Source organism: Lynx canadensis, chromosome B4, assembly GCF_007474595.2.
Source record: "Lynx canadensis isolate LIC74 chromosome B4, mLynCan4.pri.v2, whole genome shotgun sequence".
NCBI classification, from domain to species: domain Eukaryota; kingdom Metazoa; phylum Chordata; class Mammalia; order Carnivora; family Felidae; genus Lynx; species Lynx canadensis.
In genome coordinates, this window is record NC_044309.1 from 55189820 (window position 1) to 55205614 (window position 15795).

General features: G+C 38.6%; 1 protein-coding gene across 1 annotated transcript in view; it reads right to left on the bottom strand.

Moving 5' to 3' along the window:
• Positions 1–15795, bottom strand: part of ST8SIA1 (ST8 alpha-N-acetyl-neuraminide alpha-2,8-sialyltransferase 1) — a 154573-nt gene that overhangs the window by 62315 nt on the left and 76463 nt on the right. The window contains exon 3 of the mRNA XM_030322087.1: positions 210–319. Within this exon, the coding sequence (XP_030177947.1) occupies positions 210–319 (110 nt within the window). The remainder of the gene's footprint in view (positions 1–209; positions 320–15795) is intronic.

Here is a 15795-nt window from a genome sequence, read left to right on the forward strand (position 1 = left end):
CTCCTTGGCTTTGTACTTTCTTGGGGCATGTTCCCCTGCTCCCCGGCCCTCTCCTAAATTCACTTGTACATGAACTTGAAGGGAAGCTAAAGAGCAGTTACAATTGATTAATCACAAGTGACTAGTTTTGAAAGGCCCCAGGGCTTGTGGGAGGTGTGGTGGGGAAAAGGGGAGAAGGCAGAGGCCGCGCTGTGGGTGCTCTCTCTTACCGCATGACAAAATTTGCTTCATCTATTTGACGGCCACAGCCACTCTTCTTCAGAATCCCACCATTTCCCACCACCGCGCATTTCTTCAAGGGCAGCTGGAATGGGGTTGCCTAGCAACAGAAAACAAGGCGGGTTTTCACTGCAGAGAACACACAACTGCTCACAAAATCATTGTTTACAGCAGATCCATTGGAGGAATTTGATTGAAGACTGGGCAGAGCAAAAGAGCATGTGGAAAGAAAGATGCCAAGAAGTTTGTAAAGAATCCACTAGCCTGTTCCTTTGAAACTAAAAGAAAGAAAGAAAGAAAAGAAAGAAAGAAAGAAAAGGAAGAAAGAAAGAAAAGAAAGAAAGAAAAAAGAAAGAAAGAAAGAAAGAAAGAAAGAAAGAAAGAAAGAAAAGAAAGAAGAAAGAACTTTGATTCCCTGAAGTGTTTTTAAATATAACATATTTTGTATCAAACTGACCATGTACATCGTGTCTCCTAGGGAAAATAGAAAAATCCAGGTCTATTTTTAATGGCATTAAACTGGGAACAAACTCAAATGAATTCTATCCCCCTATCTGAGTGCAATTTCATTAATTCCTACAATCCTCAATTCCCTCCACAAATGTTGCTCAGTGCTTCTTATGCTAACTGTCCAGGTTAAATACAAAGATACAAAAAATCACAGGCCTCAGACTCACAGCCTGGGATGTAGGGAGACTGTGAACATAAAAAATTATGTAACAGACCCTAACGTAATGCTGAAATTGTTGTAGAAGAAGTATGCTCTAAATGCTATGGAGAATCCCACACAGGAGGAAAAAGGCAAATTTCTGCCAAGCCAACTCAGGGAAGGCTTTCTCACTTGAGATGAATCTTACAGGATGAATAGGATTTTGCCAGGCAGAGAAAGCAGTATAAACAAAGGCACAAAGTATGCTGAAAGCACATGCTGTGTTTATGAGAAAATGTACACTTTGGGTGGGTCTGTCTAGAACCTGGGAGGCACTAAGGGGCAAATGACTGTGCAAACCAGACGGCATGTGACTTTCCTCCTGCAAACATTGAAGTGGAGTGTAAAGAAAATGTTCAGTGTACCTGAGTGTTCCCTGATGTGCTATTTATAGTATGAGGGACTTTCAAAACCTAGCAATAGCCCCTGAAAGTGAAATGCGTCATCCAGTGTCTTTTAGCTGGGTCAGGAAGAAGCCCCAGGAAAATGATCTCCTGCTTACTAAAACAATGCCTAGTGGTTGGAGTTCTTTGGGGGAAGACCTCACATCTACATAACTGGTGCATAAAATAACTATTCTGATATTAAGTAGGCCATTTTGGGTGAATTCAAAGCAAATAATATGGACTATACCAAGAGAGTAAGTGGAATAAATACATGAATATAAAAGGGCTTCACATAGGCATAAAGTAATTAAGCCAGAAAAATAAAATCCCAGGCGTCTGTGTGAAACTGAGGTAGGCACTTCATGCAGCACAAGAAAAAAATTTACTTCCTCTATTTCTAGTATGTAAAAGGAACAGCCAGAGCTATGAAAATATAGTTCATAAAGATACAGTACTTAAACTGTAAAGTCCAAGTATTTGCCAGCACACAATTAAGAACTCCCTACATGACTGCAACAGAGAACAGTCCACAGAACCCCACAGCAGGATACAGAGAGGAAGGACAGACAAAGGCCAGAACTCTAACACTTCCAGATTGTTCCAGGATGATATGTGCAATTTTTCTCAGTCATTCCTGAGGAGCATTTGAAGTCAACATTAGAAATACATTGGTTAGATCTATAATATGTTGGGAGTAGGTTTAAGCAATTATGCTCAAATCAGCTATTCATTTATTCCACAAGTATTTACTGAGTACCTACTATGTTCCAGGCACTATTCTGGGTGACAGGACATAAGTAATAATCTCTGTTCCTATGGAGCTTACATTCTAGTGGGTAAACAGATAATAAGTGAAGTCAAACGAGTAAAATGAACAGTATGTCAGACGGTGACACGGACTGTGGAGAGAAACAAATCACTGGCATGAGACAATCAAGAAATGCTTTTGAAGAACTGCAATTTAAATAGGGTGGTTGGAGAAGAACTCAAAGGAGACATGTAAGCAAATCCCTGAAGATGAGGTAGTGAGCATTACAGATATATCTAGAGGGAACCGCTGGTGTAGACCTTGAGGAAGGTCTACATGTCCTATCATCCCCCAGACAAACTGAGTTCTGCCATCATAATATACATAATATACATATATAATATGTATATTATTATTTGCATATCTATTTGTACCCCTCCTGGGGTACAAAAGGAAGAGCAAAGACCCCATTGTCTGGAGATGAGTAAGCAAGGGACAGAGAAGTGGGAAAGGAAATCAGAGAGTTAACTCATGGGGAGGTTAGGGAATAACTTCTGTAGGGTTTTGAAGGGTATGACAAAGACTAGGTTTTATTCTAAGATGAAAATCAAGTCAATGCAGGGCAAGCAAAGAAATGATGTTAGGCCATATTTTGGAACAGCCACTCTGCCTCTGCATGAACAGACTATGAGATGTCATGAGCAGAAAGAAAGGGACCAGTCAGGAGTCTCCTGTAACAGTAGACTAGAGATTCTGGCAGCTTGGACTAGGGTGATGGCAGTAGGGATGATGAGAAGTGAGCAGATTCTGAAGATATTTTGGAGGGAGAGCTGACAGAATTTGCTGATGTAACAGAATTAGAGTAACAGAAAAAGAGGGATCAAGAATGATGCCAAGGGTTTTGGCTAGAACAGCTGTAAAGAAGGACTTGCCATTTGTTGAGGTATAGAAGATTACAAAGGAGCAGGTTTTGAGGAGAATGATCTGGAGTTCAATTTTAAATATGTCAAGTATGAAATCCCCTTTAGGAATTTGTTTTTAATTTTAGAGTGGGGGCAGGAGCAGAGAGAGAGAGAGAGAGAGAATCTTAAGCACACTCCATGGTCACCGTAGAGCTGGATGTAGGGCTCGATCCCATGACCCTGGGATCATGACCTGAACCGAGATGGGGAGTCAGATACTAAACTGACTGAGCCACCCATGCACCACCCCCTTTAGGCATTTAAATGGCAGTGTCAAGTAGGCAATTGAAATATGAGAGTACAGTCAGGGAACTGGTCTTTCCTGGACAAAGACAGCGGGGAGCGCTCAGCATACAGTATGTAGCTAAAGGTAGGAGACTAGATGGTGAAGAAGTGTAGACAGAAGATAGAAAAGGTGAAAGACCTGAATCCTGAGACATTCCAACAGGAAGTCAGGAGACTGAAGAGAAATCAGTAAAGGAGACTAAGGAGTAGCCAATAAAATGGGAGGAAAAAAAAAACACAGGAAAAGTGTGGTATCTTGGAAGACAAGTAAAAAAAAAGTGTCAAAAAATAAAAGGAAAAAATTGCAGCAAATGCAATAGATCTGTGATAATAAATAGGTAGATTAACAAATAGATACAGTAAGATAACAGCTGAAAGTTGCCCTCTGGATTTAGCAACATGGAGGTCACTTGGTAACCTTAACAAGGATAGATTTGGTTCAGCAGTGTAGATAGAAAGCCTGATCTGAGTTCAGTGGGTTATACATGTTTATTTGCATATCTATTTGTACATAGTTTATTTGAAAAGTGTGAGCTCATTCATGCTCAGCTAATATTTAGTTTGCCTGCAAAAAGCAGCTTAAACCCCCCTTCATTGTTGTTAGAGTTTTTGAACCAGATCAACTGGCAACTCCAGGCTTCCGGTTAAGAATGTGGGCACAGAAGCAGCAGCAATAGTTGCCACAGCATAAAGTTAGGTGCCACCAACCTCCTCACTTCCAGTTTGTGGGATTGTGCGATGGTAGGGCAGGCTGTCCAACCCCTCAGTGTTCCCTCTTCAGAGAAGAGGGATAATACTGCACGGGAGTAGGTGAGATGAAGTACATGAAGCATCTCATCAAACTACTGGTTCGGTGACCCACTCATCTTCCTCCCCTTCTTCTTCCATCCCTTTCCTCCTCCCAGCACAGTTCACTGATTTGTTCAAGCCACAGAAAACTGAGATTCCATGGGTTTGGGGGAACACAAGAAAATACTTCTTTATCGAACTCTATCTTAACAATTAGAAAATGTAACTATTATATTCATGTACTATAAAAAAAAATTTCAAAGCTCTTGAACAGAAGCCCAGGGATGGGGGGAGCCGTTTATTTGTTTCTGTTAATATTTGCTTGCCACTTCTTCATTTGGTCAACTACTAGCCCTCACACCAGCAATTTCATTTCAATAAATATTTCTCAAGTGCCTAAGTGCATACTCTTCTGGGCACTGGTAATACATGAGTGAACAGTAACAGCTCACCAAAACTTTACAGAAAGGAAAAAATTGAGAAAATACTGTGGAATTTTTTTTAACTGAGATAATAATGTCATTATGCTATTTTAGGTACAGAATATCTAAACTTTGGCAATGGTCAGTGCTTACCAGAAGGATATGTGAACACGATGTACTCCTTTTGGAGTACGGTACATAGAAAGAACTTTTGGTCATCCATTTCAAGATGAATATTACTATTTTGGCAAGTATTTTTTTTATTACGGCATTTCCTCCTTTCTTTTCAAACGTTATCTCCTTGCATCCCTGACATAAAATGTCCACTGGATCTGAGAATATAGTATACGGCTCCTCCTGCTAACCTTAAAAAATACTACTCCATTTCCAGCAATATACGAGTGGATAAAAAAGTCATGGTGTATGTATATATATATATATATATATGTGTGTGTGTGTGTGTGTATATGTATGTATGTATATATGTATATGTATGTATGTATGTGTGTGTGTGTATATATATATATATATATACACACAACAGAGTATTACTCAGCCATAAAAAAAGAATGAGATCTTGCCATTTGTGACAATATGGATGGACTTAGAAAGTGTATGTTAAATGAAATAAGTCAGATGGAGAAAGACAAATATCATATGATTTCACTTATATGCGAAATCTAAAAAACAAAACAAACTACATAAACCAACAAACAAAAAGCAGAAACAGATCCATATATACAGACAAGAAAGTGATGGTTGCCAAAGGGAAGGAAGGTTGGGGGATAAGCAAAATTGGTGAAGAAGACTGGGAGATACAGGCTTCCAGTTATGGAATGAATAAGTCATAGGAATAAAAGATCCAACATAGGGAATATAGTGAATGGTACTATAATAGCGTTGATTAGGGACAGATGGCAATAGCATTGTAGAGGGACTCACAGTGATCATAGCATAATGTTTAGACTTGTGGAATCACTATGTTATGTCCTTGAAACTAATGTAACACTGTGTGTCAACTGTACATCAATTAAAAAAACAAACAACAACAACAACAAAATACTACTCTAAATGAAAGGATGAATTAGGCAGATCAACCACATGGATGAGTTCAAAATATTGCTGGACCACTAATTCACCTGAGGGATCTTTGTCCAAAGCTTTTTGCTTATCACTGTACCATCAATTAATGGCCATCTTCTTAATGACTATATTATATTAACTGTCTGGAATTCAGATTCTGGATTGCCCATCCCCTCAAATTCCCAGTGCCTCACTGTAAGTCAGGCATGGTCATACCAATCCCATTTCTCTCCCAGTATGACTGTGAGAATTAAAATAATGTGAGGCATTGAACATCATCAGGAAACTCTGAAGTCCTATACATAGCCTTAGTACATTATTGTATACTAAAAAAATTAAATGCTCTGGGGAAAAAATGTACCATTATATTGCTAGACCACTATAATATATAGTTTATCTTTGTATGAAATACCTTCAATTTCAAAGAGTTATATAGACTTGAACAAAATATTTTTTGATTGGCCTTTGAATATATGTACTACTTCTATCAATCAATGAGCTTTTAAATGTACATTTTTGTGTGTGAATTGTTACAAGTTAGCAATCTTTTTTGCTCAACACTTTATATCCCAACCAAGCATGGAGCAGATAATCAACAATTCATTTAGTATGTTGATTATTTAATCAGATTTTTGTTGAACACCTAATCTATTTCAGCAGTACCTTGCCTAAAGTGGAACTTTCTTAATGTCATAATGGATATATAATTTAATCTCCAAACTTCAAGAACATGGATCTGCCATTTTCTAAGAGTCAATTAATAAAGACATTCCAAATTTTGTTTTTTGAGATATCTCTTATCTTTATTATGGCCCATGGCCTACATTACCTGTGCCTCTTTTTTTTTTTTTACATGTGTATTTATTTATTTATTTATTTATTTATTTAGAAAGACAGAGAGAGCGTACATGACAGCGAATGTGAGTGGGGAAGGAGCGGAGAGAGAGAGGGAGTAGGAGAATCCCAAGAAAGCTCTGCACTCTCAGCGCAGAGCACAACATGGAACCTGCACTCTCAGTGCAGAGCACAACATGGAACCTGCACTCTCAGCGCAGAGCACAACATGGAACTTGATCCCAAGAATCACAAGATAATGACCTGAGTGAAATCAAGAGTCAGACGCTCAGCTGACTGAGACACCCAGGCGACCCTGTATCTCTTCTTAAATAGACCTGATGTCTAACTTGTCTTTTCACTCAAAACTATTTGTTGAACAAATATTATGAACCAGAAGCGTTGTGAATGCTGAGAATGTGCTGGTGAGCAAAACAGACATATACCCCACTCATGGAGCTAACATGCTAATGGGAAAAACAGAATTTAATAAGTATGATAGGAAAGCACAGAGTGCTATAAGGTTACAGGAAATCTTTATGAGGAAGTGACACTGAGACTTCAAATCTAGCCTCTGCAATCAGACAACATGAAGAAATAAAAGGTGTCCAAATCAGCCAGGAGGAGGCCAAACTTTCACTCTTCACAGATGACATGATACTCTATATGGAAAACCCAAAAGATTCCACCAAAAAACTGCTAGAACTGATTCATGAATTCAGCAAAGTTGCAGGATATAAAATCAACACACAGAAATTGGTTGCATTCCTATACACCAACAATGAAGGAATCGAGAAATCAAGGAATTGATCCCATTTACAGTTGCACCAAAAACCATAAAATACCTAGGAATAAATCTAACCAAAGATGTGAAAAATCTATATGCTGAAAACTATAGAAAGCTTATGAAAGAAATTGAAGAAGACACAAAATGGAAAAACATTCCATGCTCCTGGACAGGAAGAACAAATATCATTAAAATGTCGATACTACCCAAAGCAATCTACATATTCAATGCGATCCTTATCAAAGTAACACCAGCATTCTTCACAGAGCTAGAACAAATAATCTTAAAATTTGTATGGAACCAGAAAAGACCCTGAATAGCCAAAGCAATCTTGAAAAAGAAAACCAAAGCAGGAGGCATCACAATCCCAGACTTCAAGCTATACTACAAAGCTATAATCATCAAGACGGTATGGTATTGGCACAAGAACAGACACTCAGATCAATAGAATAGAATAAAGAACCCAGAAATGGACCCACAAACGTATGGGCAACTAATCTTTGACAAAGCAGGAAAGAATATCCAATGGAATAAAGACAGTCTCTTCAGCAAGTGGTGCTGGGAAAACTGGACAGCGACATGCAGAAGAATGAACCTGGACCACTTTCTTACACCATACACAAAAATAAACTCAAAGTGGATGAAAGACCTCAATGTAAGACAGGAAGCCATCAATATCCTCGAGGAGAAAGCAGGCAAAAACCTCTTTGATCTTGGCTGCAGCAACTTCTTACTCAACACGTCTCCAGAGGCAAGGGAAACAAAAGCAAAAATGAACTACTGGGACCTCATCAAAATAAAAAGCTTCTGCACAGCGAAGGAAACAAGCAGCAAAACTAAAAGGCAACCGACAGAATGGGAGAAGATATTTGCAAATGACATATCAGATAAAGGGTTAGTATCCAAAATCTACAAAGAACTTACCAAACTCAACACCCAAAAAACAAATAATCCAGTGAAGAAATGGGCAAAAGACATGAATAGACACTTCTCCAAAGAAGACATCCAGATGGCCAACCGACACATGAAAAAATGCTCAACATCACTCATCATCAGGGAAATACAAATCAAAACCACAAAGAGATACCACCTTACCCTTGTCAGAATGGCTAACATTAACAACTCAGCAACAACAGATGTTGGCGAGGATGTGGAGAAAGAGGATCTCTTTTGCATTGCTGGTGGGAATGCAAGCTGGTGTAGTCACTCTGGAAAACAGTATGGAGGTTCCTTAAAAAACGAAAAATAGAACTACTCTACGACCTAGCAATTGCACTACTAGGCATTTATCCACGGGATACAGGTGTGCTGTTTCAAAGGGACACATGCACCCCCATGTTTATAGCAGCACCATCAACAATAGCCAAAGTATGGAAAGAGCCCAAATGTCCATTGATAGATGAATGGATAAAGAAGAAGTGGTATATATATACAATGGAGTATTACTCAGCAAACAAAAAGAATGAAATCTTGCCATGTGCAACCACGTGGATGGAACTGGAGGATATTATGCTAAGTGAAATTAGTCATTCAGAGAAAGACAAAAATCATGACTTCACTCATATGAGGACTTTAAGAGACAAAACAGATGAACATAAGGGAAGGGAAACACAAATAATATAAAAACAGGGAGGGGGACAAAACAAAAGAGATTCATAAATGGAGAACAATGAGGGTTACTGGAGGGGTTGTGGGGGGGGATGGGCTAAATGGGTAAGGGGAATTAAGGAATCTACTGAAATCATTACTTCACTATATACTAATTTGGATGTAAATTTTAAAAAATAAAAAATAAAGTTAAATTAAAAAAAAAGAAAAGTAGTTCAGATTTCTGGCCTATTAGATAATCTTAGGAAAGTTGAAAGAAAAAAAAAAGGGCAAAAATTAGGTCTCTAATGTTTTATGGCATGAATGAAGGTGAAAAGATTTGTTACAGGCTCAAAGACTTTTTCAGAAACAAATTACAAATGCTACCTGCTAAATTATTCCTGGCTTACAATATGACTTCTGGAAGAATGCTGTTAAGATCTGAAGAATTTAAACCATGTTTTTTGTGCCTTATGTAAATAGCTCTAGAGCATCCCAGAATGGTTTTTATAATTAAGTGAATGAAGCATTATTTACCAGAGTCATTTCCAAAGCCAGATGCCTCACTTCTTCCTCTTCATGTGCAATCCACACAAGACAACAAAGCAGTAAGGGCCAGTGACTTTAATCACTAACATGAGGACACTCTGTGCCTACTCATCTTATATCCCACTAGATGTCTTGAATGATAATTACACTATCTCTATGAGGAACTGAGTTAATCACCATCAGTCACTAACCATGTTAGAGTCTGAGCTTGTCTTGCTGGGAGGGAATGAGGTAGGAGGTACTCAGAGAAAAAGAAAAATGTAAAGCACTTAGTAGATAGAGAACTGGATTAAACAATGCTGCAGTAACTATTTTTACAGGAATATGCAACATTTTGGCAAGAACACCTCTGATACAAATTGTTACAATGGTCTTTGAGAGAGGCTATCTTTGAGGTATGTCTACAATGTAAAAAATTAGCATCCTGCATAGATACAAAATAAAAATCAAAGAATAAAAATTGTTCCATAGAACCACTGTAGGGCAAGATCAGATATTGGGGGCAGGCTGTAATGTCCCTACATCCAAGTTATAATAACTAACTAACCTTAAATCTGCTTCTTGGGAGCACCAGGGGGTCAAAAAGTTTAAAAGCCCGTAGTGGACTCACTTGGATTCTGTGAAAATAAATAAAGGAAAACCTCCTTCAAAACAGAGTCCAGAAGTCCTGAAGAAAGAGCTCTCAAGCATGTACCACTAATTGCAGCTTACTTTACATATCTTGGCAGGAGGAAGCTTATGTTACTACCCCAGCAGGAGGAAGAAGATTTTGTTCTAGCCCAGCAACAGCCCAGCCAATGAGAACTGCTACATCTTAGCCAATGAGAAGTCACCACAACCGTGAACACTCTCCTTTTCCTCCAATGAACTCTCATTCAAAACCGCCCCCCCCCCCCCCCCGCCACCCCGGCTCAACTCCTCCCTTATCTCTCTAAAAGCAAAACCCTCTTTGTTCTCCAGACCTGTCTATAGTTCATTAAAGTTTGCATGTCCCAAACTGCAGTTGCTCTGCTGTTCCCAAATAGACTCATTTTGTTGATAAAATAACTGGCTACTTTATTTTTAAGGTTGACAATTCTGTCCATAGTGGAGCTCTGCTAGACACAACCTAAGCTCTGAACAAACAAGAGGAAGCTGTGCAGTACCCAGAATTATGAGAATTGAGTAACAGATTGAACCACATTAAGCAAACTAATGGTCAATTAAATAGCTTTAATATCAAGAATTTATCGGGGCGCCTGGGTGGCGCAGTCGGTTAAGCGTCCGACTTCAGCCAGGTCACGATCTCGCGGTCCGTGAGTTCGAGCCCCGCGTCAGGCTTTGGGCTGATGGCTCAGAGCCTGGAGCCTGTTTCTGATTCTGTGTCTCCCTCTCTCTCTGCCCCTCCCCCGTTCATGCTCTGTCTCTCTCTGTCCCAAAAATAAATAAACATTGAAAAAAAAAAAAAAAGAAGAAGAATTTATCTAAGCAACAAGCTAGTATTTTTAAATACTCTCTTGCTTTTGAAGATGGCAACAAAATACTCCATTGTTTTAAATGTAATACAAAATATATCAGATTACTATTATAATTCTCACCATAACTCACTGCTTCAGTGTTAGTTTCCAGACAAGCCAAATAACTTTTGTACCTACCTTCCTCTAGATTCTTCCTCCTCTGTCTTCCTTCTACCACTTCCTGATCCTGTAACCGACATTGCTTGCTTGGTTGCTTACACTTGGGGGGCAGGGTTGGGAGGGGAGAATTCCATAAATATTTCTGAATAAATATTTTGTCACAAAAAAGTGATGCTATCAAGCTAAATATTTCTTGTTTTGTTACACATGTAACTGTATGCTGATACTCTTAGCTAAAAGAGCTGGACTTTTATTTTCACCTGATCCTTCTTGATCCTGTTTCACCTGTAACCGACATTGCTTTCTTGGTTGCTTACACTTGGGGGGCAGGGTTGGGAGGGGAGAATTCCATAAATATTTCTGAATAAATATTTTATAACAAAAAAGTGAGGCTGTCAAGCTAAATTTTGCTTATTTTGTTACACATGTAACTGTATGCTGATACTCTTAGCTAAAAGAGCTGGACTTTTATTTTCATACTTCATAATTCAAAGGAAAATTTTTTGCCTGTTTGTTTTGTGCTGCTACTCCCTCCAAACTCTTGTCTTTGATAGGAAGGGGGAGCAAGTCTCCCATGTCTGCAGTTGTGTTTTAAAGCTAGAAAAATTACCAGACCATTTAGTATTCAGAACACCACCAAGTGCCACTATTAAGAAGAGGAATCACTGTCAGTGTTAGATGTGGGTCTCAAGTCTTAATAGAAAAGCATAGATTTTGATTTGCAAGCCTTCAAAGAGGCCTGAAAGGCTGTCACTATATGCCAGCTGCTATTAGTCATGATGTCAAAACATATGCTTGCCTTATTGATGAAAATCTCAAGGTTTTGTCCATTAGAACATGAACTTGCACTTCTAATTTTAGCCCAACCCATTCATTTCTATGTACCCTCACCCACATACCCACATGGACTCCCACACATAATTATGCTTCACCCACACACATAATTTAATTTCTCACCCATATGTTAATTATATCCTCAACTTAGGCATCTAAATACACCCCCTGTCTTACATCTAATTACAGCCCCCCTCTTATGAATGTAATTACACCATTCAGCCACCCATCTAATTATGCCCTCCTTGACATATTTAATTGCACTGCCCGCTCAAGGACCTAATTACATTCTAACCAGTGCATCAATTAAGACCCCAACCCTCCAACAATATTCTTCAGATGCACATCTATCTGTACCCCACTTTATTATTTCAACTAAGGATTGACAACTTCCCATAAGTGAATTCCTAGTAAGCATAGTACCCAACTAACAAGCAAAATAATTACAAGATGCAGCTGAATCAAAAGCAGCTTTGTTCCTTTCCGGCAAAAAAACAAATATGTATTTGTTTTTTCAGTCATTTAACCAGCCCCTTGGAAGTCCAAATTAAAATTTCTTTTGTTTTCTTACTTTGCGTGTGTAAGCATTTTTTATGATGAAAATATCTAGTAATTAGTTAATTTATTTCAGAGACTAATTCTTCTCATTACAGACATTTAATTATTGAACGCTTTAAAACCATTATCCAAAACCTTGCCTGGGGATATATATAAGTACTAATTATAGAATATTTACATATCCACTCCACACAAAGAAGATTCATCATCCTTCAATTACATGAAAGTGAATTTCCAGAAAGCTGCTGCTAAGATTTGTATTCCTTATTCCATTAATAAAATTGTGATTTTAAAAAAGATAAACTCAGTGTTAATATTCTTTCTACACAGGATGCATCTCTGGAAATTGAATGACGTGATATATTTATATGTTGGGACTATTTCTCCAGTAAAAATTTTTGATTCAATCCATTATAAAGAATAACACGCATTCCAGAGAGTATTATGCATTTTTCACATATAATCTGTAGTCAGGATTCAACCTCTCGGAGTCAAATATTACATCAGTTCATGGGACCATTCAGTAGATTTATTAAATGATTCATAATCAACTCCCAGTTAATTGAAATTTGTTACCAACGTTGTTTCTGACCCATGAATGCCAAAGCAGTGAGGAAGGCCGTACCTCTCCTTTAGGCCAGAGGTTGGCCACATTTCAAAAGTTCTCAGACCTGGGAGATCTTTTTTGTGGTGGAAAGGAAAGGACTATGAAGGGCAAAGCCAATATTTCAAAGGTAGTGGCCAGTGATTCTAAGAAGAGCAAAAAATGGCAGCAGCAGCAGCAGCAGCAGCGGGAACCTTCAAGCTTCATGCCGTTACCGCACCTTGCATTCTCAAATCCCGATGTAGAGGTACCACCTCACGAATCTTTCTCTGTAAATACAGTGCATCTTCCCGTGGACGAGCATTGCCCTCGAGTCTACCTGCCTGCATCCAAGCCCTGACTTAATGTTCCTTCTAGCACCACTGGCGACTTACTTAACCTCGGTGCCTTGGCGTTCTCATTCGTAACAATGGTACCCACCCCAGACAGTTGTTGTGAGGATTAAATGAGTTCTGTCTGGCACAAAGTAAGTGATCGATACTGTTATTTTATTTTTAATGGACCAACATTTTCTCAGCAAGACAGCCTAGAAATCTTGGACTCGCTGTTGCTCCTCTCTCAATATCATCACCCTATCACCTACCTCTGCAGAGACTATTCTGTTCTTCTCCTTCCACCCTCATTGCAAAATTGTTTAAATGGCTCATGACTGTCAGTCAGCTTCTAGTTCTGGCCCATCATCTATCCTTTCCTCTTACAAGCTAGTTTTTCTCCAAAACAAAAGTGATGGTGTCACAGGTGTTTGTACATCTTCACACACATGAAATTATACACATTAACTACGTGCAGTCCTTTCTGTATCAGTTATCTCTCAATAAATCTTTAAATAAACAAAATCTAATGCAAGTCGCTCCCCTACAAAAGAAAAATGTACAAAATGTACTATGTTTGCCCCTCAACCACAGACCAAAACATTTGAGATCTTCACTGAGGCACTCAGGACCCACCAACAAACAACCCAAACTCCCTGTTCTTTCTTTTTTCTCACCACGTCATCTATATTCACACTCCATATTCCCTCCACATCACTTTACTTACTGTGGTTCTCTTCCAACACAGCCTGAATTTCCTGTCTCCCTATGTTTGTTGAGGCTGCTACAATGCCTCCTCCCCTTCTTCCCCCCACTCTCCCTACCCTACTATCTACCTGCCAAGTCATTTTTCACCCTTAAGACCTATGAAGTGTCTGCAGGTATTATGTCCAATAAGATCCCCTGCAAGTTCAAGGATTGCTCAAAAATTGAAACAGATCGGAGGAACATTAGAATTCATTTATGCTCAATGAGTCATGAGAATTATATGTTAAAGCTGTGCACAGCGGCTTATAAATACACATGAAATTGAATCAAATCATTTCTTTAATACTTCAGAGACTTTCAAACTTATTATTGTTGATGTTATTTTGTCTGTTTCACAATGGAAGTCTTCTGCTGTTTTTTAAATAAGATCTTATGCAGAAAATCTCCATTAAAAAACAAAAATAGAAAAATAAAATAGAAGACCTTTTGAGGTTGAGGTGGGCATCCCTCTTGGTTTTTCTCTTATTTCTGAAAGTGACACTTAGACACCCGAAGGAATTTGATGGTGCAGAAAACTACTAACCTAATCAAACTCTTTCTCCCTATCCCTGCCCCCAAAATGAAGAACTACAAATATCAAGCACATTTCAGGAAAGGACATGTGGCTAGTATTTACTGAGCTCCAACCAGTCATATACTAGTCACTATGAAGTACTGGGGCAAAAACTCTGACCCCCAGCTTAGTGTTTGTTACACTAAAAGATGGTTTGAATTAAGACATCTATTTTGTTTTCAACTATAAATAGTCTACAATTACTCAGTAATGCAGCAGAGTGTTAAACTGTTAATCCAATTCGATAAAGTACCTGAACAACAGGACCAGGATCAGTTGCTGGCTAATTAACTATTAAATTATTAATTAAAAATACAAACAAACCTAGCATTGTCTCATATATAACTATTCCATGGGGGAAAAAATGAAGCAATCAACCAGAGAATATTTTCTTTGAGAATAACTGGCTCCTTCTGCTTTCTCCCCTCCCAACTTTATAAGAAAAAGTATCTGTCATTCTTTCTTGTGAGAAAAAGGAAAAGAAGCTGTTTCTAAAGCATTCCTTCTTTCCTGGCATCTCTCCCTTAATCATATCCCAGAACTAGCCCAGATAAGCCTCCAATCAGCTGTATTTCATAGCCTCTAAGTTCTCCACTCATACTCTTACCTCTGCTTATTTTACCCTATCTGCTTGAGTCATCTTCTCCCCTTTTTTACAGTGTTGCCCACGTATATCAGAATCACCCTGAAATGCATAGTAAAGATGCATATCCTTGGTTCTACTTCGACTGTGAGTAGACCGTGGGAGGCTGAAGTTGCCCTACACAATTTGTGTGCACAATAAGGTCTGTGACCCGCCAGATCCTACCAAGTCTCAAATACAACCTGAAGTCTTCCTTCTCCAGAACTTTCCCTGACCTACCTTATTTCCTTATCTTCCGGGATCAGCATCCACAATCCTACCCACTGCCACAAAAAAAAAAGAAAAACAAAAAACCCTACAGCAATGTCACTCCCTTTAACCCAACACTCTAGACACTTGGCATTTAGTACTATTTGCTACCCATTTTGTATATATGCTCACCCTCCACAAGTGGAGAATAAGCCCCTCAAGGGTATAAATCATGTCTTATAAAATCTAAAGCTCCAACATTATGTGCTGGACACAGTAAGTACACAGGTGTTTTGATTAATTGATTGATTCACCCAGAAATGCCAGGAATATAAGCCAATGAAGCAAATCTGTTAACT